General features: G+C 36.6%; 1 protein-coding gene across 13 annotated transcripts in view; it reads right to left on the bottom strand.

Moving 5' to 3' along the window:
* The window catches only part of LOC116594363 (ankyrin repeat domain-containing protein 26-like), a 636,289-nt gene that overhangs the window by 527,779 nt on the left and 84,081 nt on the right, over window positions 1-24,429 (bottom strand). For 4 of the 13 annotated variants that reach the window (XM_032349687.1, XM_032349685.1, XM_032349688.1 and 1 more), the window contains 6 exons: window positions 13,128-13,295; window positions 10,789-10,822; window positions 9,780-9,921; window positions 4,322-4,535; window positions 2,472-2,655; window positions 1,600-1,734 (listed from right to left, as the gene is read on the bottom strand). The exons of the other annotated variants lie outside the window; for them this stretch is intronic. In XM_032349687.1, coding sequence (XP_032205578.1) covers window positions 1,600-1,734; window positions 2,472-2,655; window positions 4,322-4,535; window positions 9,780-9,921; window positions 10,789-10,822; window positions 13,128-13,295 — 877 coding nt within the window. The remainder of the gene's footprint in view (window positions 1-1,599; window positions 1,735-2,471; window positions 2,656-4,321; window positions 4,536-9,779; window positions 9,922-10,788; window positions 10,823-13,127; window positions 13,296-24,429) is intronic. 13 annotated transcript variants of the gene reach the window in all.

The following is a 24,429-nucleotide window of genomic DNA, read 5'->3' as shown; positions in this document are numbered from 1 at the left end:
CTCAAACTTTGACAAGCATAAATTCCCAAAGCTTCAAAAATTTAATTGAAGACAAGGAACACAGGAAAGGAAAAAAGAAAGCAAGACAAAATTTTTAAGACTCTCAGAATTGGAAAGGTCTTTCTCCGATTTATAACAAACCCAGAAAGCCTGAAAAAAAGATTAATAAATCTGACTATACTAAGAATCAAGTTTACAGTCTGACATCTAACACAGGTATGCCACAGTAGAATCCTTAGCTCTGCATATATTTGGACAGATTAAATTTCCTAAAATTCTTTTTCCTCACAATAGTCCATAGAAATTCTACTTTTCTAACATTTCTATAGTCAGTTTTAAGAGTTAAATCTACTGATCACTGACAAATCTAGGCCCTGTACTATAAACACTTCTACATACATCAATGAACTCTTTTAGTTACCACAATTCTAGAATGGAGAGGTTCAAAATATTAAGTGAGCTGCAGAACTTCCCGCAGGTCTTCTAAGTCCACTATCAGTGCTCGTGCACCAAACCGGAGCTCTTCTCCAGTGTAAATCATAAAGACAAAGGAAGCCTCATATTTCACATAAAATATCAATGGTAAATAAGGTAAAATTTATACAGCTCTTAGAAAAGTCATGAGAGGGACACCTGGGTGGCTCAGTTGGTTAAGCAGCTGCCTTCAGCTCAGGTCATGATCCCAGCGTCCTGGGATCGAGTCCCACATCGGGCTCCTTGCTCGGCGGGGAGCCTGCTTCTCCCTCTGCCTCTGCCTGCCATTCTGTCTGCCTGTGCTCAGTCTCTCTCCCTCTCTCTCTGATAAATAAATAAAATCTTTAAAAGAAAAAAAAAAAAGAAAAGTCATGAGATTATTTGCTGCCGCAATAAATTTTTTTCCCGCATCATGATGTTTAAAATGGTAATAAATACAAAATAGGGAAAAACACTAAGCTATTTTATTAGGAATAAAATATTCATCAATAAATTATCATTAGCATATGATTATTTCAAAGGCACCTTATAATGAAATAGGATACTCCTTGGAGCAAATTGCTACTTTTCTCAAAAGTAAGAAACTAACATCCAAAATAAAGTCTCTGAACAGGCTATATACATTTCCTCCTGTTCATCAGCGGAAGTGTTAAGCTAAACTACTGAGAGAGAGGTGAGGAAATAACTGCGGAAAACTGAAACATATGTTGTTAGTTGCAACAGTTTTGAGCTTATGGTTATGGAAAATAAAAAAAGCCTCTCCCTTTGGATGAAGACATTAAGAATGTCACTATTTGATTCTTGCAGACAAATGCATTTAAATAAGAATATTACTTTATCCACAGGACCCAAAATGCCACTGATATTTATATATAGACATATCTATATATATATAGATATATATGCTTTAAAAATCCTCTATGCTTTCCATGATCTGCAGTGTTGGTTTTAAAAATATACATATATATATGGATAAAATATATATATATAAAGACACAAATACACACACACACACACACGAAGAAAAAAATACACACACGGAGAAAAAATAATAATTTTAGAAAATCAAATATATATACATACAAAACATACACACATGTACTTCAAAATAACTAAAGAAAATACCCCAGAACTCCTTTTGTCATCCATTTCTATCTCCTTTTGCTTGCAAAGGTGATTGTTCAGAATTCCATCTTGTAATATTCTGGCATCCTGTTCTCGACAAAGTTGTTTCTTAGTATCATTCCATTCTTCCACAACCTAAAGACATATTTTCATTAGGATTTTGGTTGATACCATTAAAAAAAAAAGTCAAAAGCTTAAGAGAACTTAAAAAAGTGTTCAAAAGAAGTAGCCTTTTTAAATACAAGGACTTTTATCCTACACGAGTAACTCAATTTTTAATTTAAATGACAGCTACATTTGTCATAGAGTAAAAATACAGGTAGATGTAGTATGTGAAATAAAATTTCTTTACAAAACATTTAACTAGTTCAATCATAGTCTCAAGGTGATTTAGCCTCTATTTTAATATAAAAAATCCAAAACTGGGGTGCCTGGGTAGCTCAGTTGGTTAAGTGTCAAGTTGGTTAACTTGGTTTCAGCTCAGGTCATGATCTCAAGCTTTTTAAGATCCAACCCTGAGTCAGGCTCTGCACTCAGAGTCTGCTTGAGATTCTTATCCCTTCCTTTCCCTCCCCTTCTACACATTCCCATACTCATCCTCTCTCTCTAAAAATAAATAAAATCTTAAAAAAAAAAGCCAACATGCATATTTATCTCAATTTACCCTCCATCCCTTCATTCAGAAAATATACATAGGGCGTATATGAGAAGCCAAGAACTCCAATAAATTAATGATTTTAGCTATAAATATCATAGTTCCTATTAGTATAAAACCAATTTTTTAATCTATTTTATAACTAAGTAATATACATTAAATCAAAGGGATATTATAAATAATACTGATTAAAATATGCAACTTTTATCAGACTTACCTGATTGAAATCATTTTTTACAGTCCTCAGTTCCATATCTAGTGTTCTAAGATTAAGTTCAAGTTCTTGTTTCATTTCAACTTCTTTATTATATTGTTCTTCTTTTCTTATTAGTTGCTCCTGAATCTTTTCATATAACATTTCAGCATTTCTTCTTCTTTCTTTTTCTTGTTTTAAAGTAAATCTGCAAATAAATGTGCTTATTTTAAAATTTGTTTTGTAAACAATAAAAATCTCATGTTATGATCTTGTGCCACATATGCTGGTTTATTATCCAAATGAAATTTCTATGTACTCAATTTTTTTCCTTTCTAGGGCTCATGTTTGTAATTTCTCACTTCAATCTCTTCCAAAAGATATATATATAGTTGAAAAGAAGCAATGAAAAAGCATTATGCTGCTTAGTACTAATATCTCTGGGAGACATCTCTGGGAGATATTGTAGGGAAAGGAATTTTTAAATTATTCAAGAAAGAATGGAAAATTATTGTTTTTTCCACATACTCGTAATTACTCCTCCATTAGAAAAGATAATTACTATTTAAAAAGTAAAGTTCCTGTTTATAAAAAAGTTATAGTTCATTACAAGTAGATTGCTACTTCACGAAACATCACAGGTACAGCAGTGTAAGATAGCATCTGTAGATGCATTTACACAACGTACACGGGCAGATTACTGTGATCCAGGACTAGGCTAGGGAGTCAAATATCTGTTGCCCTATGATTTTTATGTTTCTTCTTCTGCAATACTCTCAATTTACCTTGTTGATTATTATTCATTTCATTTTTTAAAAGATTTTATCTATTTATTTGAAGAGAGAACACAAAAAGGTGGAGTAGCAGGCAGAGGGAGAGGGAAAAGCAGGCTCCCCACTGAGTAAGAAGCCCAATGGGGGACTCAATCCCAGCACCCCGGAATAGTGACCTGAGTCAAAGGCAGACACTTAACCAACTGAGCCATCCAGGTGCCCCTGATCCGTTTTCTTTTTTTTAATTAACATATAATGTATTATTTGCTTCCCCTATTATCCATTTAATAAATCATTTGAAAACCCCTTTTATAACAACACAGGATATATATTAAGTAAATAATAAAGAGTAATATGTGTTTGCAGCATGGAGTTTTGAATTAATTTCATCAACATATAAGAGAGATGCTGAGAAAACTTAGCAGTAATCATTTTCTATTTCACCTTTTAATCACTGCATATGTTTAAAACTAGTTTTTAAATTTTTTTCTGTCTTGAGAAAAATGGCCATTTTATACTCCGTTGATGAGCATAAAAATTAATATAAAATTCCCTGAGAACAATTTAAAAATAGGATCAAAGACCTTCTTTAAAAATTTTTATACTTTAAGTAAACAACACTACATTGAAGAATTTATTCCAAGTAACAAGAAATGTAGAAACAGATTTATATAAAAGACATTCCTTAAAGCATTAATTCAAGTATAGAAAATGGAGGGGGATCCAAAATTCAATTTGGTAAATAATGAGGTTTCCACATGCTGGATTTCTATATGGTCATTAAAATTGTGATTTGGAATATTCATTAAATTATTAAAAGTATTCACTGTTAAGAACTTGCTGTATTATTATGAAGAATCTCATACTTCACAATACTAAAGACATTTTCTTCCCTATAAAATCCCAGAAGGTAGGTTAGCAATTTCAAAACTTCTACGCATCTGTAGATAAAAGTAAATAATTCAAGGGGTGCCTGGCTGGCTCAACTGATAGAACACGCGACTCTTGAGTTCAAGCCCCACATATATTGGGTGTGGAGCCTATTAAAAAAAAAAAAAAAGTAAATAGTTCAAGTATTTCCTTAAAACCAAGATATCATACCTCAAACTGCAGAGTTCTTGCTCCCATTCTACTTTTTGAAGCTCCAACTTCGATATCACTTCTTTTGTTTCTGACAGCTCCTTTTGTAGTCTATTAGCCTTATTTTCCATTTTTTTATTTTTTCTTTTAAGTTGTCCACAGTGATTTTTTTTAAGTTCTATTAATCTTTCATATGAAAGTACTGTATCCTGGATTTTCAGTAAACTGACAGAATCTATATCAGAGAAAAAACAAAAGCAAATAAAATATATAGGGCACCTGGGTGGCTCAGCTGGTTTAAGCATCTGGTTTCAGCTCAGGTCATAATCCCAGAGTTGTCGGATCGAGCCCTGCATCGGGCTCCACTCAGCATGGAGTCTGCTTGAGATTCTTTCCCCCTTCCCTCCCTCCCCCTCTGTTCTCTCCCACTCCCCGGTCATGCTCTCTCTCCAATAAATTAGTTAAATATTTAAAAAAGAAAAAGAAATAAAATATATGAGTACTTCTTGCATATGAAGGACTATATGCTTTCACATTCACTCATTCATACATTAAACAAATATATATTGAATGATTTCAATATCAAATATATTACTGAGATGCCTGGGTGTCTCAGTTGGTTAAGCATCTGCCTTCAGCTCAGGTCATGATCTCAGGGTCCTGGGATCAAACACTACATTGGGCTCCCTACTCAGTGGAGAGTCTGCTTCTCCCCCTGCCTCTGCCCCTCCCCCTGCTTATGCACTCTGTCTCTTAAATAAATAAAATTTTTTTAAAAAGCAAAACATATTACACTAAGCTCTGCAGATCTCTGGCTTTTATTTAGCTTAAAGTCTAGTGACGGAGAACACAATTATGAATTCAGATAGTTCCTATAATAAAAGAGTTCTATGATCACATAATATAACTTGATCTATGGTAAGAAGGGAAGATTTCCCTGAGGAACTATTCTGAGAAATGAAGGAGGAGCGGGAAGCATGTGAGCAAACGAGGAAGGAGAGCATTAAAGACAGTCTACAGCATGTGCCAAAGTTCTATTGCAATCTGCTTCTGGCCAAGATGGAGTAACAGGTACTGATACATCTTCCTACCCAAAAAAAGTCAAACAAAAAACAGGTAAAATACACTTTAAAATCATTTTCAAGAAAAAGGAATTCAGGCAATGAAGGACAATGATCCCTGAAAACACAAGAAGTTAGCCTAACACATACCTGAGCTCACTGCCTTGGGACAATTTCCAGGCCATGACACAGGTGAAAAAACTGAGATAGATTCCACCAGACTCCCCAAGTTGAGGTGATGAAACTGAGTCTGGTGAAACTAAGACAGATGAGATCAGAGGTCAAAGCACTGGCGAGAGAAAGCAGAACAAAAAAAGAACCCTGGAGATCAGAAGAGTAATAAACAATGCATGCACGTAAGGAAATTTCCTGTGACAGGAGGAAAGATCCATCTAGAAAGAGCAGAGGAAACCCTTCCTGGAGCTCACATGGCACCAGGGGCAGTATCTATCCCCATTAGCCATGCTGGAAAAACTCATAACCCGCAGCACAATGAATAGAGTAAGTAGGTCGTGCCTCAGCAGTGGGGAATTATGAGCCCTAGGCTGAACACTACTCTGGATTCACCTAACAATTCCTAAGAGCAGGACGGGAAAGGATCAAACTGTTTGTCATTAACTGAGCTAGAACTCCAAAGAAAGCATAAAAAGGTAAGCAGAGGCATACAAGCTAATTTTTAAAAAACCAAATAGCACTTACAGAGATGTAAATTATGTCAGACATGAAAAACACGTATTAGACAGTGAACTGGAATAAACACATATTAGACAGCTCAAAATAAAAGACTGAAATTTGACATCAGAAAACTGTGAGAAGGGACGCCTGGGTGGCTCAGTTGGTTAAGCAGCTGCCTTCGATCAAGTCCCACATCAGGCTCCTTGCTCGGCAGGGAGCCTGCTTCTCCCTCTGCTTCTGCCTGCCATTCTGTCTGCCTGTGCTCGCTCTCTCCCCCTCTCTCTCTCTGATAAATAAATAAAATCTTTAAAAAAAAAAAAAAAAGAAAAGAAAAGAAAACTGAGAAAACTTCAAGTAGCTAATATACAATTCCCCAAAGAGGCAGAGGAAAGGAACTAGAAAAAATATTCGAAGAAAAAATGACGGGGCACCTGAGTGGATTCGTCAGTGGGCATATGTCTTCAGCTCAGGTCATGATCTCATGATCTCAGGGTCCTAGGATCAAGCCCAGTATTGGACTCCCCGATTACATGGGAGTCTGCCTATCCCTCTCCTTCGGCCCCTCCCCCCTGGCTCCTGCACGCCTCTCCCTCCTTCTCTCTCTCCAATAAATGAATAAAATCTTTAAAAAAAAAGAAAAGAAAAAATAGCCAAAACCTTTCTAAACTTAATGAAAACTATAAACCCACAGATCCAGAAGGATCTGGCAAAGGAAGTAAACCTTTATAATTTTCTTAAACGACATATGATGTGTTATAACATTACTAGATGGAGGACTATGATGCTTAAGTCATATACTTTAGGCTCTAATCACCAAAATAGCAAAACTAAAGAGTTATAGCTAGTAAGCAAAATATATACATACACATACACACATAAATAAAACTAAATCATAAAAATTACTTGATTAATCCAAAAGAAATCAGAAAAAGAAGAGAATGGAATAAAGATCGGAAAGGACAAATTGAAGTCAAACAACACGAGGACAGATTCAAATCAACTACATCAATAATCACATTAAATGAAAATGGTCTAAAAGCCTCAATGAAAAGGTAAACTGTCAAAATGGATAAAAAAGGAAAACCCAGCTATCTGCCACCTATAAAAAATGCACTTTAATTGTAAAAACTACAAATGTGTTCAGAGGCCAGAAATATGACAGACCACACTAACACTTGGCAAAAGAAAGCTGAGCCTGAGCGGTTACATTAATACTAGACAAAATAGATTTCGAAGCAAAAAACATCAGCGGCAATAAATAAGTTCATTTAATAATGATAAAAGGGCCAACTAAAGGAAGCATAATAAACCTAAATGTTTATGCATCTATTAATAGGTTCAAAATACATAAAGTAAAATTTGACAGAACTTCAGAGAAACATGCAAATTCACAATTACAGTCTGAGATCTCAGTAGGCAGAAAATCAGCAAGGACATAGTAGACTTGAACACCACCGTTCTTCTCAAGCATCCATGGAACACTTGCCGAAAAAGACTATATTCTGGGTCATAAAATAAATTATAATAAAAGGAGTAAGTCAAAAGAACTAAAGTCATAAGAGTGTGTTTTGTGACCACAAAGAAATCAAATTAGAAATCAAGAATAAAAATATCTCTGGAGAATACTCAAATATTTGCAAACAAATTAGCACACATCTAAATAAACCCTGGGTCAGGGAGCCTGGGTGGCTCAGTCAGTTATGTGTCTGTCTTCGGCTCAGGTCATGATCTCAGGGTCCTGGAATCAAGCCCCACACTGGGTTCCCTGCTTAGAGGGGAGTCTGCTTCCCCCCAGCTCATGCTCGCTCTCTCGCTCTCTCTCTCTCTAAAATAAATAAAATCTTTAAATAACCCCTGGGTCAAAGAGGTAAAGAAAAAAGAAATTAGAAAATATTCTGAACTGAATGGAAATGAACATATAACACATTAGAATTTCTGGAATCCTGCAATAGCAGCATGAACATCACACGAACATCTGTAGCACTAAATGTATGTACTAAAAAAGAAGAAAAGTCTCAAACTGATGACCTCTGGCTCCACCTTAAAAAATTGGTAAAACAGTAGTTTAAAAAAGTTTGATAAACTTTGGTTATGTAGAAAATTTTGACAGAATGTTTTAAGAAGCTACTAAAACTAATAAGTAAACTTACCAAGTTCAAGAATAAACCTGGACCCAGACCCTGTATCATAAATTAAAAAAGAATTCAAAATGGGGGCACCTGTATGGCTTAGTCAGTTAAGTGGCTGCCTTCGGCTCAGGTCATGACAGGTCCTGGGATCGAGTCCCATGTCCAGCTCTCTGCTCAGCAGGGAGCCTGGTTCTCCCTCTCCCTCAGCCTGCCATTCCCCCTGCTCATGCTCTCTCTCTCTCTCTCTGTCAAATAAATAAATAAATCTTAAAAAAAAAAAAAAGAATACAAACTGGATCTCATGGATCACAGATCTAAATGTAAGACCTAAAACTATAAAACTTTGTTCTTCAACTGCAAAACTTCTAAAAGAAAGCATGAGAGAAAACCTCTGACCTAGTGTTAGGCAAAGATTTCTCAGATAGGAACACCAAAAGCAAAAAATCCATAAAAGAACAAAGGTAGAAACTGGACTTCATCAAAAAGAAAACTGGCTCTTCAAAAGATACTGCTGAGAGAATGAAAAGTCACAGACTGGGAGAAAATATTTGCAAAAAAAAAAATACAGGTGATAAAGGAACTATCTAGAATATGTATATCTATGTATATCTAGAATATACAAAGAATTCTCAAAACTCAACAGGTAAGAAAGTCTAATTTTTAAAATGACAAAGGATTTGGACAGTTCAAAGAAGATATACAGATGGCAAATAAGCCCACAAAGATATGCTCAACATCATAAGTTATTAGGGAAATGTCTATTAAAACCATAATGATACATATACTATGGACCCATTGGAACATTGAAGATTTTAAAAACTGACAATACTAAGTGTTCATGAATATATAGGAAGAAAGCAGAACTCTCAGACATTGCTGGTGGGAACTGAAAATGGTGCAACTACTTTAGAAAACCATTCGGCAGTTTCGTAATGAGGGATTACAAAGAGACATGAGATTTAAGGGATATTACCTGTCTGAATTACAGTTATGGTTCATATGCATATATATATGTCAAAACTATCAAATTATACACTTCATACATGTGCAGTTGCCCTAACTTAAGCTGTTAAGGAGGAAAAGCTCTATTATAAGAAAAAATATCTAAAACAGTGGCTGAGATATGGACAGAAGGATATGAAACAACACAGGATGAAGCTGAGAACTGTGGTCTTTCACCCTAGAACGATGAGAAGAAATAGCTAAGCTTTAAGCAAGTGGGTCACTTGATAAAATATAAATTTTTAAAAATATATGGTAACTATGGTTGCAGTGTAGACCAAGATTCTGGGAGGTGGAATGACAGGGAAAACAGTCCTGAGGTCATTTCAGTATTCTAGTACAAATATAGTGGTAACCTGACCTTGGGTGAAGGCACAGAAAAGGAGAGTTAACACATATCAAGTGTGCCATTCCCATGACGAAAAACACAGTGGAAATTACAGCTCTTTGGCTAAGAGTATTCAACATTTCTCTATTTTCATATAAAACGTATTTCTGAGATGAGTAGCTCTATAACACATCAGTGTTGTATGGTACAGCACTAGACAAGAAGTGCACATATTACTATAGTAATGTACATACAAAGGCTTCGTATTTACACAATGGTCTTACCTTTACAATCCATGCCATGCTGTTCAAGTAGCGACATGCAAATCATATAATTAGAGCAAGGCATGTGGAAATCCTCTGAAATTGTTTCAGATGACGGAGTTAAGTCATCAAGGTCATCCACAGAATCAATTTGCTTTTTGACCTACAAATAAATAATACTACTTCAAAATGTCCCCTAAATATTGATAAAATATACTAAGTGTAGAGAGATTAGATAAACAGCTGTATCTTTTTATAAGAGCAAAGAAAAGGTACTTTCAAAAGGACTGATTTTTATCAAAATGACCTTTATCAATAACTAGTGTTTCTGAACAACTTTTTCAAAGTAAATGTCTGTACAACAAAGGCAGATGTTCTCTTTTTTCACTATACCATTCCTAAAGTAATTTTTTACCATGGAATAATATTTCTGATAAACATGATTTGTGGTGCGAAAACAATGAATACTGTTAGCTGAAAAGAAATAAAAATAGGGGCGTCTGGGTGGCTCAGTGGGTTAAAGCCTCTGCCTTCAGCTCAGGTCATGATCTCAGTGTCCGGGGATTGAGCCCCGCATCCGGCTCTCTGCTCAGTGGGGAGCCTGCTTCTGTTCCTCTCCTTCTGCCTGCCTCTCTGCCTACTTGTGATCTGTCAAATAAATAAATAAAATCTTTTTAAAAATAAATAAATAAAAATAAAAATAAATAAATAAATAAATAAAAGAATTACCTACTGATGCTAAAAAAACATAATAAAATAAAAATTTAAAAATTAATAAATGAGGGCGCCTGGGTGGCTCAGTGGGTTAAGCCGCTGCCTTCGGCTCAGGTCATGATCTCAGGGTCCTGGGATCGAGTCCCGCATTGGGCTCTCTGCTCAGCAGGGAGCCTGCTTCCTTCTCTCTCTCTCTCTGCCTGCCTCTCAGTGTACTTGTAATTTCTCTCTGTCAAATAAATAAATAAAATCTTTTAAAAAAAAAAATTAATAAATGAAATAAAATTGTGTGTGTGTGTGTGTATTTTTTTTTTACCTCTTCCTCTTCACTAGATGTTTTCTTTGCAGGTCTAAAAAAAAAAACAATTCTTTTCAGGCAAATATTAAATACTTAAAATACAAAGAATATCTAAATCATATCTATATTATTAATAATCTTAACAGAGCATTAAATTTAGATCAAACAGACAAAAAGCAAAGGAAAATCATAATGTTACATGCATTATTTGATACAAAGAAATATACCACATTTTTTGTTGTCATTTTCAATAAAAACAAGTTTTTACTGGCTCTAAAAGCTATTTGGAAAGTGCAACTTAAGTTCTTATATGAATGAAATTCTTTTTTAATTATCATGATATTAGTGTTTTGAGGATCTACTGTGTAAATACTATGCATTATTATGAAAACTTTAAATGTTTTAAAGGTATTTTAAAACTCACAATAATCTTATAAACGGAGGTAATTATATTAGGTATTTTACACAGGAAGAAAATGAGGCACAGAAAAAAGTAACTTCCCAAAGCCAGTGCAGGTGGTCAGGAGTAGACCCAGAATTCAAATCCAGGAAATGTGCCTTCAAAACACGCATTTTACAGTATGTGATAAAAGTAATATTTAAGTGTTTTTTAAGTATCTGATAGCAAATGAATCTATTAGTATACCATTTTAGCTATAATTGTAAATAATAATTCAAGGATGTGAACCATTTTTTTTAAATAAAAAGACTCCATACATAGACAATATTGAAAATCTACTTTCAAACAACTAAATATTTGCTTCTTCTAAAGAAGTTGATCAATGGGCATTCATATATTCATTCAACTGTTTATTCACGAACATACACTTAGTGAGCACACTATATATGTGTCAATGACACTGTTGGCACAGGAATCATGGCTTTTATAATTTAGAACTTTATAAAACAAAAGTAATAATCTATGACAGATTAATAGTTTATTTTTCAATTATAAATAAAATCTTTCCCCTTCCCCCAGAATCTAAACAAATATTAAGTTAATATAAGCAGACACTTCAAAGTCTCTAATAAAACCATAGCTATTCATGATACTGTCAAAGGCACTGAATATCTAAAATTATCAAGGAATGATTAGTTCTATTCAGAATGGCCTATGGTTTGTATATTTACTATTATACGTATATTTTAAAATCAACAAATGATAGTATATGCATATTCAATTATATGAGAATACTCCGCTATGGAACCAATTCTGAATAAATAACTTCTTCACACAAAAGTACATGAATAGGGGGCGTCTGGGTGGCTCAATGGGTTAAGCCTCAGTGGGTTCAGGTCATGATCCCGGGGTCCTGGGATCGAGCCCCGCATCGGTCTCTCTGCTCAGCAGGGAGCATGCTTCCCTTCCTCTCTCTCTGCCTGCCTCTCTCTCTGCCTGCCTCTTGGCCTACTTGTGATCTCTCTCTGTCAAATAAATTTAAAAAAAAAAAGTACATGAATAGGAGTACTAAGAACAATTACTATATAATCTTTAAAAGAATATAATACAATCAATAAGCTTTGTAACATTTGGAAATGTGAACAAAATTAAAACAAATAACCATGTCTATCGCTATTGGATCATTTCCAGGAGCATACAAACGTACTCTAAAAGCTCCCATTTTAGGGGCGCCTGGGTGGCTCAGTGGGTTAAGTCGCTGCCTTTGGCTCAGGTCATGATCTCAGGGTCCTGGGATTGAGCCCCACATCGGGCTCTCTGCTCAGCAGGGAGCCTGCTTCCCTTCCTCTCTCTCTGCCTGCCTCTCTGCCTACTTGTGATCTCTCACTGTCAAATAAATAAATAAAATCTTTAAAAAAAAAAAAAAGCTCCCATCTTAAAATTAAAAATAGAGAAAATTCCTTTGAACTCCACAGTCTTTTTCAGTTATCATCCATTTCTCTATTACCTTTCCCCATAAAAATTCTCTAAGGAGGGTCTCCTGGGTGACTCTGGGTTAAAGCCTCTGCTTTCAGCTCAGGTCATGATCCCAGGGTCCTGGGATCAAGCCCCACATCGGGCTCTCTGCTCAGCAGGGAGCCTGCTTCCCCTCCCCTCTCTCTGCCTGCCTCTCTGCCTACTTGTGATCTCCATCTGTCAAATAAATAAATAAAACCTTAAAAAAAATTCTCTAAGGAGTTCTTTATACTTATTCATTATAGTCCAGCATCCACGGTGACTGTTGAAACTGCTCCTTGTCGAAACCACTTGTCCTCATCTTAACCTTTCAAGCAGTGTGTCTGATATACTTGAGTATTTCTTGTCTTCTCCTGTCCCTACACTACAGCATTTTATTTCCATAAAAAGTAATCAGTGTTAAAATTCCTTCAGAGGAAAATAAAGAATTTGTAGATTTTACCTTCCTTCATCCTGGTCCATTCCAATTGAAGTGCTGTCATCATTCATTTGTAGTGGACGAGAAGTTAGAGAAGGGGCTTTCTCAAACCTTGGTGTAATCACAGATTCTTTTGATGTTTGTTTTTCTTTTTCCCCTTTCATTAATTCCTTTATATCCAAAGCAGGATCACTATTTTTAAAAATCCAGTTAAAATATCCATTAAAAAGCCAATGTTTTCAGGTGCCGGGTGGCTCAGTTGGTTAAGCCACTGCCTTTGGCTCAGGTCATGATCCCAAGGCCCCAGGATCAAGTCCCATATCAAGCTCTCAGTTCCATGGGGAGTCTGCTTCTCCCTATGACCATTCCCCCTCTCCTGCTCTCTCTTTCAATCTCTCTCTCTCTCAAATAAACACTCAACCATTCTCTGGTACCATACGCAAAGATAAACTCAAAATGGATAAAAGACCTGAATGTAAGTCAGGAATCTATCAAAATCCTAGAGGAGAACATAGGCAGTAACCTCTTCGACATCGGCCACAGCAACTTCTTTCAAGACAGGTCTCCAAAGGCAAAGGAAACAAAAGCAAAAATGAACTTCATCATTTCACCAAAAATGGGACTTCATCAAAATCAAAACTTCTGCGCAGCAAAGGAAACAGCCGACAAAACAAAGAGACAACCCACAGATTGGGAGAAGATATTCACAAATGACACTACAGATAAAGGGCTGATTTCCAAGATCTATAAAGAACTCCTCAAACTTAACACACACAAGACAGATAATCACATCAAAAAATGGGCAGAAGACATGAACAGACACTTCTCCAAAGAAAACATACAAATGGCTAACAGACACATGAAAAATGTTCATTATCACTAGCCATCAGGGAGATTCAAGCCAAAACCACATTGAGATACCACCTTATACCAGTTAAAAGGGCCAAAATCAACAAGACAGTAAACAATAAGTGTTGGAGAAGATGTGGAGAAAGGGGAACCCTGTTACACTCTTGGTAGGAATGCAAGTTGGTGCAGCCAATTTGGAGAACAGTGTGGAGATTCCTTCAGAAATTAAAAATAGAGCTTCCCTAGGACCCTGCAATTGCACTACTGGGTATTTACCCCAAAGATACAGATGTAGTGAAAAGAAGGGCCATCTGTACTCCAATGTTCATAGCAGCAATGGCCACAATCACCAAACTGTGGAAAGAGCCAAAAAGCCCTTCAACAGATGAATGGATAAAGAAGATATGGTCCATATATACGATGAAATATTACACCTCCATCAGAAAGGGGGAATACCCAACGTTTGTATCAACATGGACAGGACTGGAGGATATTATGCTGAGTGAAATAACTCAAGCAGAGAGGGTCAATTATATGGTTTCATTACTTGTGGAGCATAAGGAATAACATGAAGGACATTGGGAGATGGAGAGGAAAAATGAGTTGGAGGAAATCGGAGGGGGGACAAACCATGAGAGCAGTGGATTCTGAGAAATAAACTGAAGATTTTGGAGGGTTGGGGTGGGGGGTTGGTTGAGCCTGGTGGTGGGTATTAAGGAGGGCACATATTGCATGGAGCACTGGGTGTGGTCCATAAACAATGAATCTTGTAGTACTGGAAAAAAATTAAATTTTAAAAAATCTTTTTAAAAAATTTTAAAAAGAAAAATTTTTTAAATTTTAAAAATTTAAAAAGCCAATGTTTTCTAATAATTTTACTGGTAAAGAATTTAAAAAAAAAAACAATTTTTTGTAAAATTCTGCTACCCATCTCAATTCACTTATAAGTTCACAGAACAGTTATCAAGTCCAGCCATATGTAAGAAAATACACATCCCTTGCTTCAAAGTCAGATAAATACACAATTACAATACAATGTCTTTGTGGTGACAAAATGGCTGTGGACCTCTTTGTAGGAGCTGTGGAACCAAGCACCATAAACAAGGGACCTAGGAAAATTCTTATCTACCCATGCATCAGATAACAGGCACACTCACTAGAGTCCCAGCTGTGGACTCAGCAATACATACAGCCATACACTGCCTCCAGCCCCTTCCCCTCAACCATATCTAAGAGCCCCTGGAAAACACTGTCTTAGATAATCACCCATTGAAGAGAGGGTCTTTTTGGAAAACCAGATTTCATACAGTAAAAGTTCCAGCACACCACCAGAGCAAAAAAAAACAAAAACAAAAACAAAAACAAAAAACCAAAAAAAATCGGGTTTGGACATACTGAAAAGGTAGTCATTAAAGACTACTTCAAATGCAAAGACAGCAATGTAAAACTTCAAAGAATATAAAAAGTCAAGGAAATATGATACCATGAAATGATCACAATAATCTTCCAGTAATTGATCTCAAACACATGAAGATCAATAGTTTATCCAAAAAAGAGTTCAAAATAGCAGTTTTAAGGAAACTCAGTGAGCTACAAGAAAACACAAAAAGCCAATTCAGGGGTGCCTGGGTTGCTCAGTCTGTTAAGCGCCTGACCTTTTATTTTGTTTCAGGTCATGATCGCAAGGTCATGAGATCCACCCCTGCATCGGGCTTATGCTCAGTTCATAGTCTGCATGTCCCTCTCCCTCTGCTACTCGCCTGGCTCACACACATGCTCTAAAATAAATAAATAAATAAACAAACAAAATCTTTCAAAAAAAAAAAAGTCAGTTTAATAAAGTGAGGAAAATACTAGATGAACAAAATGAGAAGTTTAATGAAGAGTTGGAAGGGCACCTGGGTGGCTCAGTCAGTTAAGTGTCTGACTCTTGGTTTCAGCCCAGGTCATGACCTCAGGGTTGTGGGATCAAGCCCCAGGTCTGCTTGACATTCTCTCTCCCTCTCTCTGTCCCTCCCCCAATTTGATCTCTTTCGCTTTCTCTCTCGCATAAATAAAATATGTACTTTTTAAAAGAGCTGGAAATAGTTAAAAAAGAACTAAAAAATTCTGGAGCTGAATAATACAGTGAATGAAATGAAAAAAAGCAATAGAAATCACTGACAGGGGGCACCTGGGTGGCTCAGTTGGTTAAGCGTCTGCCTTCAGCTCCCATCATGATTTCAGGGTCCTTGGATCCAGGCCGGCATCAGGCTCCCTGCTTCCCCCTCTTTCTCTGCCTGCCTCTCTGCCTACTTGTGATCTTTCTCTCTGTGTCAAACAAATAAAAATAAAATCTTTTAAAAAAGAGAGAGAAAAGAAAAGAAATCATTGAGATGAAAATGCATCCAAAAAAACTACTGTGAATTTAAAGTTTTTAAATTTTAAAAGTTTCAAATTATCCAATCAGTGGAGAACAAAGAAAAAAGAAAGAAAAAGAGTGAGAAACGCCTATGTGACTACGGGATACCACTAAAAGAAACAACGTGTAAATTACTGCAGTACTGGAAGGAGAAGAGAGGGAGAAAAAGACATAAGGCTTAAAGAAGTCATGGGTAAGAACTCAAGTTTATGAAGCTCGGTCATCAAACAAATTCAACGTAAAGAGATTTTCTCCAAAACACATTATAATAAAACTGTTGAAAATAAAAATCAAAGAGAGAATCACAAAAGCAGCAAGAGAAAAGAATCTTGTCACCTACAAGTGAACCCCCATAAGGCTATTAGCAATTTCTCAGCAGAAACCTTACATACCAGGAGAAGAATGGGAGTGTATCTTCCAAAATGCTGAGAGAGGGGTATCTGGGTGGCTCAGTGGGCTGGGCCTCTGCCTTCAGCTCAGGTCATGATCTCAGGGTCCTGGGATTGAGCCCCACATTGGGCTCTCTGCTCAGTGGGGAGCCTCCTTCCCCTGCTCTCTAGGCCTCCTGTTCTGCCTACTTGTGATCTCTTTCTCTTTGTCAAATAAATAAATCAAATCTTTTAAAAAAATGCTGAGAGAAAAGAACTGCCAACCAAGAATACTTTACTGAGCAAAATTATCCTACAGAAATCAAATCAAATCTGTAAGTTTGATAAACATTAACAGAATGAAAAAAAAATTATATGATCATCTCAATATATGCAGAAAAAACATTTGACAAAATTCAACATCTTTTCATGATAAACACTCTCAATAAAGTGAGTACCAAAGTATCATACCTGAACATAATTAAGGCCACATACAAAAAACCCACAGCTAACATCATTCTCAGTGGCAAAACACTGAAAGTTTTTCCTCTAAGTTCAAGAATAAGACAAAGGTGTCCAATTTACCACTCGTATTCAATATCAGACTAGATAAAAAAAAATGAAAGGCATCCAGATCAGAAAAGAAGAAACCAAACTGTCATTGTCTGCAGAGGATATGATCTTACATATAGAAAATCCTGAAGACACCACCAAAAAGCTGTTAAAACTAGCAAAGATGAAGCATACAAAATCTACATATACAAATCCGTTACATTTCTATACATGAACCAAAAAAATCTGAAAAAGAAATTTAAAAATGCCATTCACAAAAGCATCAAAAAGAACAAAATACTTAGGAATAAATTTAACCAACGAGGTGAAAGATATATACACTAAAAACTATGAGACTTTGATAAAAGAAATATCAGATACACAAAGAGGAAGATAGCTCATTATTTACGGATTAGAAAAATCAACACTAAATATCTCATGACTCAAAGCCACTCGTAGATTCAACGCAATCCCTGTCAAAATTCCAGTAATGTTTTTCAGAGAAATAGGAAAATGAATCCTTAAATTTACATGGAACAAAAAACACCCCAAATAAGCAAATCAATCCTGGGAAAGAACATAGGTGGAAGCACCACACTTCCTGTTTTCAAACTGTTACAAAGGTATAGTAATCAAAATAGGATAACCGTTCATAAAAAAAAAAAATTTTTTTTTAAAGATTTTATTTATTTGACAGAGAGAGATCACAAGTAGGCAGAGAGGCAGGCAGAGATAGAGAGAGGAGGAAGCAGGCTCCCTGCTGAGCAGAGAGCCCGATGCGGGACTCGATCCCAGGACCCCGAGATCATGACCTGAGCCGAAGGCAGCGGCTTAACCCACTGAGCCACCCAGGCGCCCTAAAAAAAAAAAATTTTTAAACCCTAAAAAAACAGAATCAAGAACCGGACAATAAACCCATGGATCTAATCAACTAAAATTGATGATGGAGCTGAGCACACTCAAGGAAGAAAAGATAATCTCTTCAATAAATGATCCTGAGAAAACTGGATATTCACATGCAGAGAATGAAACCGGACCCCTAACTTATACTCACAAAAATTAACCAAAACTGGGTTAAAGACTTAAATATATAACCTTAAACCATAAAACTCCTACAAGAAAACAGGGGGAAATTTCCCTGACATTGATGTTGGCAATGATTTTGGATGTGACATCAAAAGTACAAGCAACAAAAGCAAAAACAGTGGAACAAGCAATGTTTCTGCACGGCAAAAGAAACGAGCAACACTCTAGTTCCATTTACGTTGAATATATAGGGGAAGGAAAGGAAAAAATAAAATAAAAACAGAGATGGAAGCAAACCGTAAGGGACTCTTAATGAGAGGAAAGAAAGAGGGCTGCCGGAGGGGAGGTGGGCGGGAAGATGGTCTAACTGTGTGGTGGGCATTAGGGAGGGCGCTTGTGATGAGCACTGGGTGTTACATGCAAGTGATGAATCACTAAAGTCTACCCCTGAAACTAATAATACAATGTATGTTAACTAAGTTGAATTTAAATAAAATCTAAAAAACAAAGCAGAAACAAGAACATAATGAAAAAGCAACCTACAGAATGGATGAAAATATGTGTAAACCACACTATCTGAAAAAAGGTTAATATGTAAAGTATATAAGAAATTCATACAATTCAACAGCAAAAAAACAATTCAATTAAAAACTGGGCAAGGCATCTTAATAGACAGCTTTCCTCAGAAGATATTCAAATGGCCAACAGGACCAAAAAATGGGCTCAACATCACTATTCATCAGGGAAATGCATATCAAAACAATAATGATGTATCTATCACCTCATACCTGTTAAAATGGCTTACATCAAAAAGGGAAGAGATACCACTGAAAAAGATGTACAGAAAAGGGAATCCTTACACACTGTTACAGGACTGTAAACTGGTACAGCCACTATGCAAAACAGTGTGGAGGTTCCTCAAAAAACGAAAAAATAGAACTATCAGAATATCCAGTAATCCCATTTCTGGGAACATTCTGACAGAAAGGAATCAGTATCTCAAAGAGGTATCTGTGCCTCTACGTTTACGGCAGCATTATTTACAACAGCCAAGACACAGAAACAACCTATGTGCCCATCAGTGGATCCACTGATTTTAAAATGTGGTATACAGGGGGCGCCTGGGTGGCTCAGTGGGTTAAGCCGCTGCCTTCGGCTCAGGTCATGATCTCAGGGTCCTGGGATCGAGTCCCGCATCGGGCTCTCTGCTCAGCAGGGAGCCTGCTTCCCTCTCTCTCTCTCTGCCTGCCTCTCCATCTACTTGTGATTTCTCTCTGTCAAATAAATAAATAAAATCTTTAAAAAAAAAAAATAAATAAAAAAAAAAATAAAATGTGGTATACATTTACAATGGAATATTTTTAGCCACAAAAAAAGAGGGAAACCCTGCCATCTGCAACAACATGAATAAACCCTGAGGGAATTAAGCTAAGTGAAGGAAGTCATGCAAAAAGATAAATACTCTATGATCTGACTTACACATGGAATCTTGAAAAAAAACACATTTATAGATTTGTGGTTGCCAGGGGTAGGAAGCTGAGGGAAATGGGTAGATATTGGCTAAAGGGTATAAACTTCCTGTTACAAGATTAGAAAGATCTGAGGATCTAATGGACAGAATGGTGATTACAGTTAATAATACTGTTATATATTTGAAAGTTGCTAAAAGAGTTGCTAAAAAAGAAATTATAATTATGTGAGGTGATAGAGCTATTAACACTATTGTCATTTTACAATATAAAAGTGTATTAAAGTAATACAGGTATACCTTACACTTACACAGTTACCTGTCAATTATACGTCAAAAAATCTGGACAAAATTCAACAATACTCACATGTCAAAAATAGCAATAATGTGATTAATTTTGTTTGAAAATAAAATTATTGGGGGTGCCTGGGTGGCTCAGTCGGATAAGGTCTGCCTTCAGCTCAGGTCATGATCTCCAGGTCCTGGGATCAAACCCCAAATCAGGCTCCCCACTGAGCTTCTCCCTTTCCCTTTGCCACTCCCCTCCTGCTCATACTCTCTCTCTCACAAATAATTTCTTTTTAATTTTCTTAAAGAAAATAATTTGGTAACTTTTGTATACTTTTAGCTTACTATTTAATCCTAATATAAAAAGCTAGATTTACTAATACAAAATTATAATTATTTTTTCATGGACTAAATGCATGCAAGAGAATATTATTAGCATATAGCTACATAAACTCACAAAAAGACTAAATTTCCCACAAGAGATTATTAATTTAGGAATTGATCATGAGCCCCTAAGAGCACTGAAAACAAAAACAAAACTAGCAATTATTGTTTTAAAACTGTTAGAGAACTATTCTAGTTAACATTTAACATCCAAAAAAGAAGGATCTTCCTGCAAGCAATTATTGCTGCAGCATCATGGAGCCATTGCTGTGGTGTGCCAGCCTTAGGGCAGGAGAAGGGAGAGCAACCAGGCAGGGAGCCGAGGCCCAGTGACTGCCATGCTCCCCTCCCCCAGAACTGCCCAGCCTGGGGCTGCCTCCACTCTCGGGGTGGGAGAAAGGTGTTCTCAAGAGGAGGGCGAGCCATGGACCGGAGAAGCACTTTTCCTCCTCCAACCACCTCCTGACTGGCAGTGGGCCCCTCAGGGACAGGTCCCCGGCTCGCTGACCTGTCCTCACCTCTGCACTGACCTTGGCGATATGCTGAGGCCCAGCTTGGTGTTCTCTCTCATCTGAAGCAATGGTGACATGTGATTTTTATTTCTGCCCCGAGGGGTCAGGAAGAGTCTTCTGGAAGGTTTTGCCTTGGACATTCATAATCGAGCTCAGAGGCCTTGGCCTGCCCCTCCCTCCCTGCCCCCAATCACTGCAGTGTCCAGCCCAGTGTTGAACAGATTGTAATGTTTTGTCTCATTATAAATAAACAGACTTTAATTGGTTAAAAAAAAATACCATCATATTTCATTTTCCTTAATAAAATATAAATGAAGTTTGTGATTCCTTTGATCCATTTTACTATAATTAAAACTAACATGAATACCAGTAAAAGAATAAGTAGCAAGTAACCACAATATTGGGCCCCCAAAAATTTTTAAAAAAAAATGCATACAACTGACAGGTTAAATTGTCAGAAGGGACCCATGTCAAACTTTCCTTTTGTTTAAGTGAGAATTAGTATTATGTTAAAAACAGTATATGCAGTTTAAACCCCATTCACTCAATAAACATATATTGAATAGAACTATATATGCTAGAACATTTTCTAGGCACTGAGAACATGGCAATGAACAGATCTACTCATGAGTGAAGTAAATACAATAAACAATAAACTACACAGGCAAAATAGCCAGTAGTAGAGGAGAGAAACTAAAGCAGAGAAATGTGCTATAGGATAACCAAGAAATCAGGATATTTCCTGAAATATACGATAACCAAGAAATCGGGATAACCAAGAAAGGCCTTAATTTTTTTTTAAGATTTTATTTATTTATTTGACAGAGAAAGAGATCATAAGTAGACAGAGAGGCAGGCAGAGAGAGGGGGGGAAGCAGGCCTTCTGCTGAGCAGAGAGTCCTATACAGAGCTCCATCCCAGGACCCCCGCATCATGACCTGAGCTGAAGGCAGAGATTCAACCCACTGAGCCACCTCGGCACCCCGAAAGGCCTTAATTTTTAAGCAAAACTTTAAAAAAAAAAAAAAAAAAAGGAAGGAGCAAGGAGCAAGCAAGCCATAAGAGTATTGTTGGGAAAAGCACTCCAGACAGAGTCAACAGCAAGTAGAGAGGTATGCTCAAAGTGTTTATAGTGAGCAAAAAAGAAAAAAAAAGAAAAACATTCAGTGTGCCTCAATGGAGTGAAAAGGACAGAAAATAGGAGTTCAAATCAAGGAGAGGTGGTAAGCAATAGGGAGAGACCCGAGATGAATAGATCATACAAGGCCTTGTAGGTGTTAGAAAAAACTTCGGCACATACTCTGAGTGAAATCGGAGACAATTGGGGTTTGAGCAGAGGAAGACATAATCTGACTTGTGTTTTAAAAGATCCACTGTGTTTAGAATTAATGGAAAAAGAAAAGGCAAAAGAACAAACAAACAAGAAGACCAATTAGTTAATTATTACACTTATACAGACAACAGATGACAGTGGCTTGGTCACGGAGGATGTGTTTGGCTTCTGGATATATTTTGAAGGAAGACCTGACAAGATTTGCTGACAGAGTAGATGGGACATGTATGAAAAAGAAAAAGACAGGAGTCAAAGATAATACCAAGTTTTTTGGCAGAGCAACTAGAAGAATTGTCATTAACTTAATTGGGAAAGACAAGAAGGGCAGGTATAAGAAAGAATATCAGTAGTTCAATTTTGGACATGTTAAGTTTGCAATACCCAATAACTATCCCAAAGAAATATCAAATAGGTGGTTTTATATGTAGGTCTGGAATTCCACAGAGAGATGTGGGCTGGAGATACAACCTTGAGGATCATTAGAATATACAAGAATATACAAGATAGTAAAAGTCAAGAGAAGGAAGATCAAGGACTGATTCCTGGAAGACTTCAATGTGGAAGACGTGGAGAATGAGGAGAAAGAAGCAAATCGGGCTGAGATGTACAGACTAGAAAGGCAGGGGGTATCCAGGTGAGTGAATGATATCTTGAAAGCTAAATGAAGATAGAATTTTGGAGAAGAGAGTTTTCCAATGGGTCAAATATTGCTGATAGGTTAAATAAAATGAGATCTAAGAAATTATGTCTAGATTTATTAGAATGAAAATCAGTGGTGGGGCGCCTGGGTGGCTCAGTGGGTTAAGCCTCTGCCTTCGGCTCAGGTCATGATCTCAGGGTTCTGGGATCGAGTCCCACCTCGGGCTCTCTGATCAGTGAGGAGCCTGCTTCCTCCTCTCTCTCTCTCTCTCTGCCTGCCTCTCTGCCTACTTGTGATCTCTCTCTGTCAAATAAATAAAGTCTTAAAAAAAAATGAAAATCAGTGGTAACCTTTGAAAACTCAATTCTGGTGTAATGGGACTGGAAATTACTAGTGAGAATTCAATAGTGAATGGGAGGGAAATAAGGATCACTGAGTGTACATGGTTCTTTTAAGGATTTCATAGCTAAGTGGAATGATCATAGATGACTTAATTTTCTTCTTTAGTTCAATCCTTACACAAGTACTTTTGTAATATTTTGAAATTTTTTAAATTACATACATGTAGCACTAAATTTTTTTTTGTTTGTATCTCTGTTTTGTTTTGTTTTTTTGAAGTGCCAGACAAAGGGAACGCTTGAGTGGCTTAGTCTGCTAAGTCTCCGACTCTTGGTTTGGGCTCAGGTCATGATCTCAGGGTTGTGGGATCTAGTCCTGCACAGGGCTCTGCTCTCAGTGACAAGCCCGCTTGTCCCTCTCCCCACCACCACACCTCATCCCCAACTCTCTCTCTAATATAAACAAATAAAATCTTTAAAAAGAAGCCAGACCAAGGCATTAAATAATTCATGAAATTATACAAGCAAAAGACTCCTTAAAAACTTTTCTAGATATATAATATTATATAATCTGATTATCAATTTTTATGCTTAGAAAGACCACAGAAAAACTCTAAGTTCCAACAGCAGTATTTCATGCTTGATAAAAATCATCTAACTCTAGGATATCTTCTACTATCCAAAATAATTAGTCATATTAAAATTCTGTAAGAGAAGTACAAGGGGTTGAGAATGCAGAAAATATTCCTATTTTGTAAACTGAATTCTCATAAATTCTATAATATGAAGTCACTATTGAAAATTTTGGTGTGGCACATGTAGAAATAGATTCTCTTTAAAAAGGAAGGATAATAACACGTGCGCAAGTTACCTTAAGAAGAAGATTCAACGCATTAGTGACATCTTGGTTTATAGCACAGGGATCAAATCAAATGTTTGTATAGAACATGGGACAAGTTGACATATGAAATCTCTTGGTAATACTCAGATCAATTTGAGGGTCCAACATTTGAGCACTCATGCATTAGGAACCAAAACCAAAACCTAGTGACTAGCCATTTTGTTGGTAATAAGAGTGCCAGAATAGCAGGTAACTTCCTTTTGCAACACAGCAGATAGTAAAAGTATTCTATTTTTCACAAAACTCGACCATTCTCCTACACCATA

Source organism: Mustela erminea, chromosome 6 (genome assembly GCF_009829155.1).
Source record: "Mustela erminea isolate mMusErm1 chromosome 6, mMusErm1.Pri, whole genome shotgun sequence".
In the NCBI taxonomy this organism is placed as follows: domain Eukaryota; kingdom Metazoa; phylum Chordata; class Mammalia; order Carnivora; family Mustelidae; genus Mustela; species Mustela erminea.
Note: the sequence above shows the minus strand (reverse complement) of the source record. Positions and strands in the feature narration are given on the sequence as shown.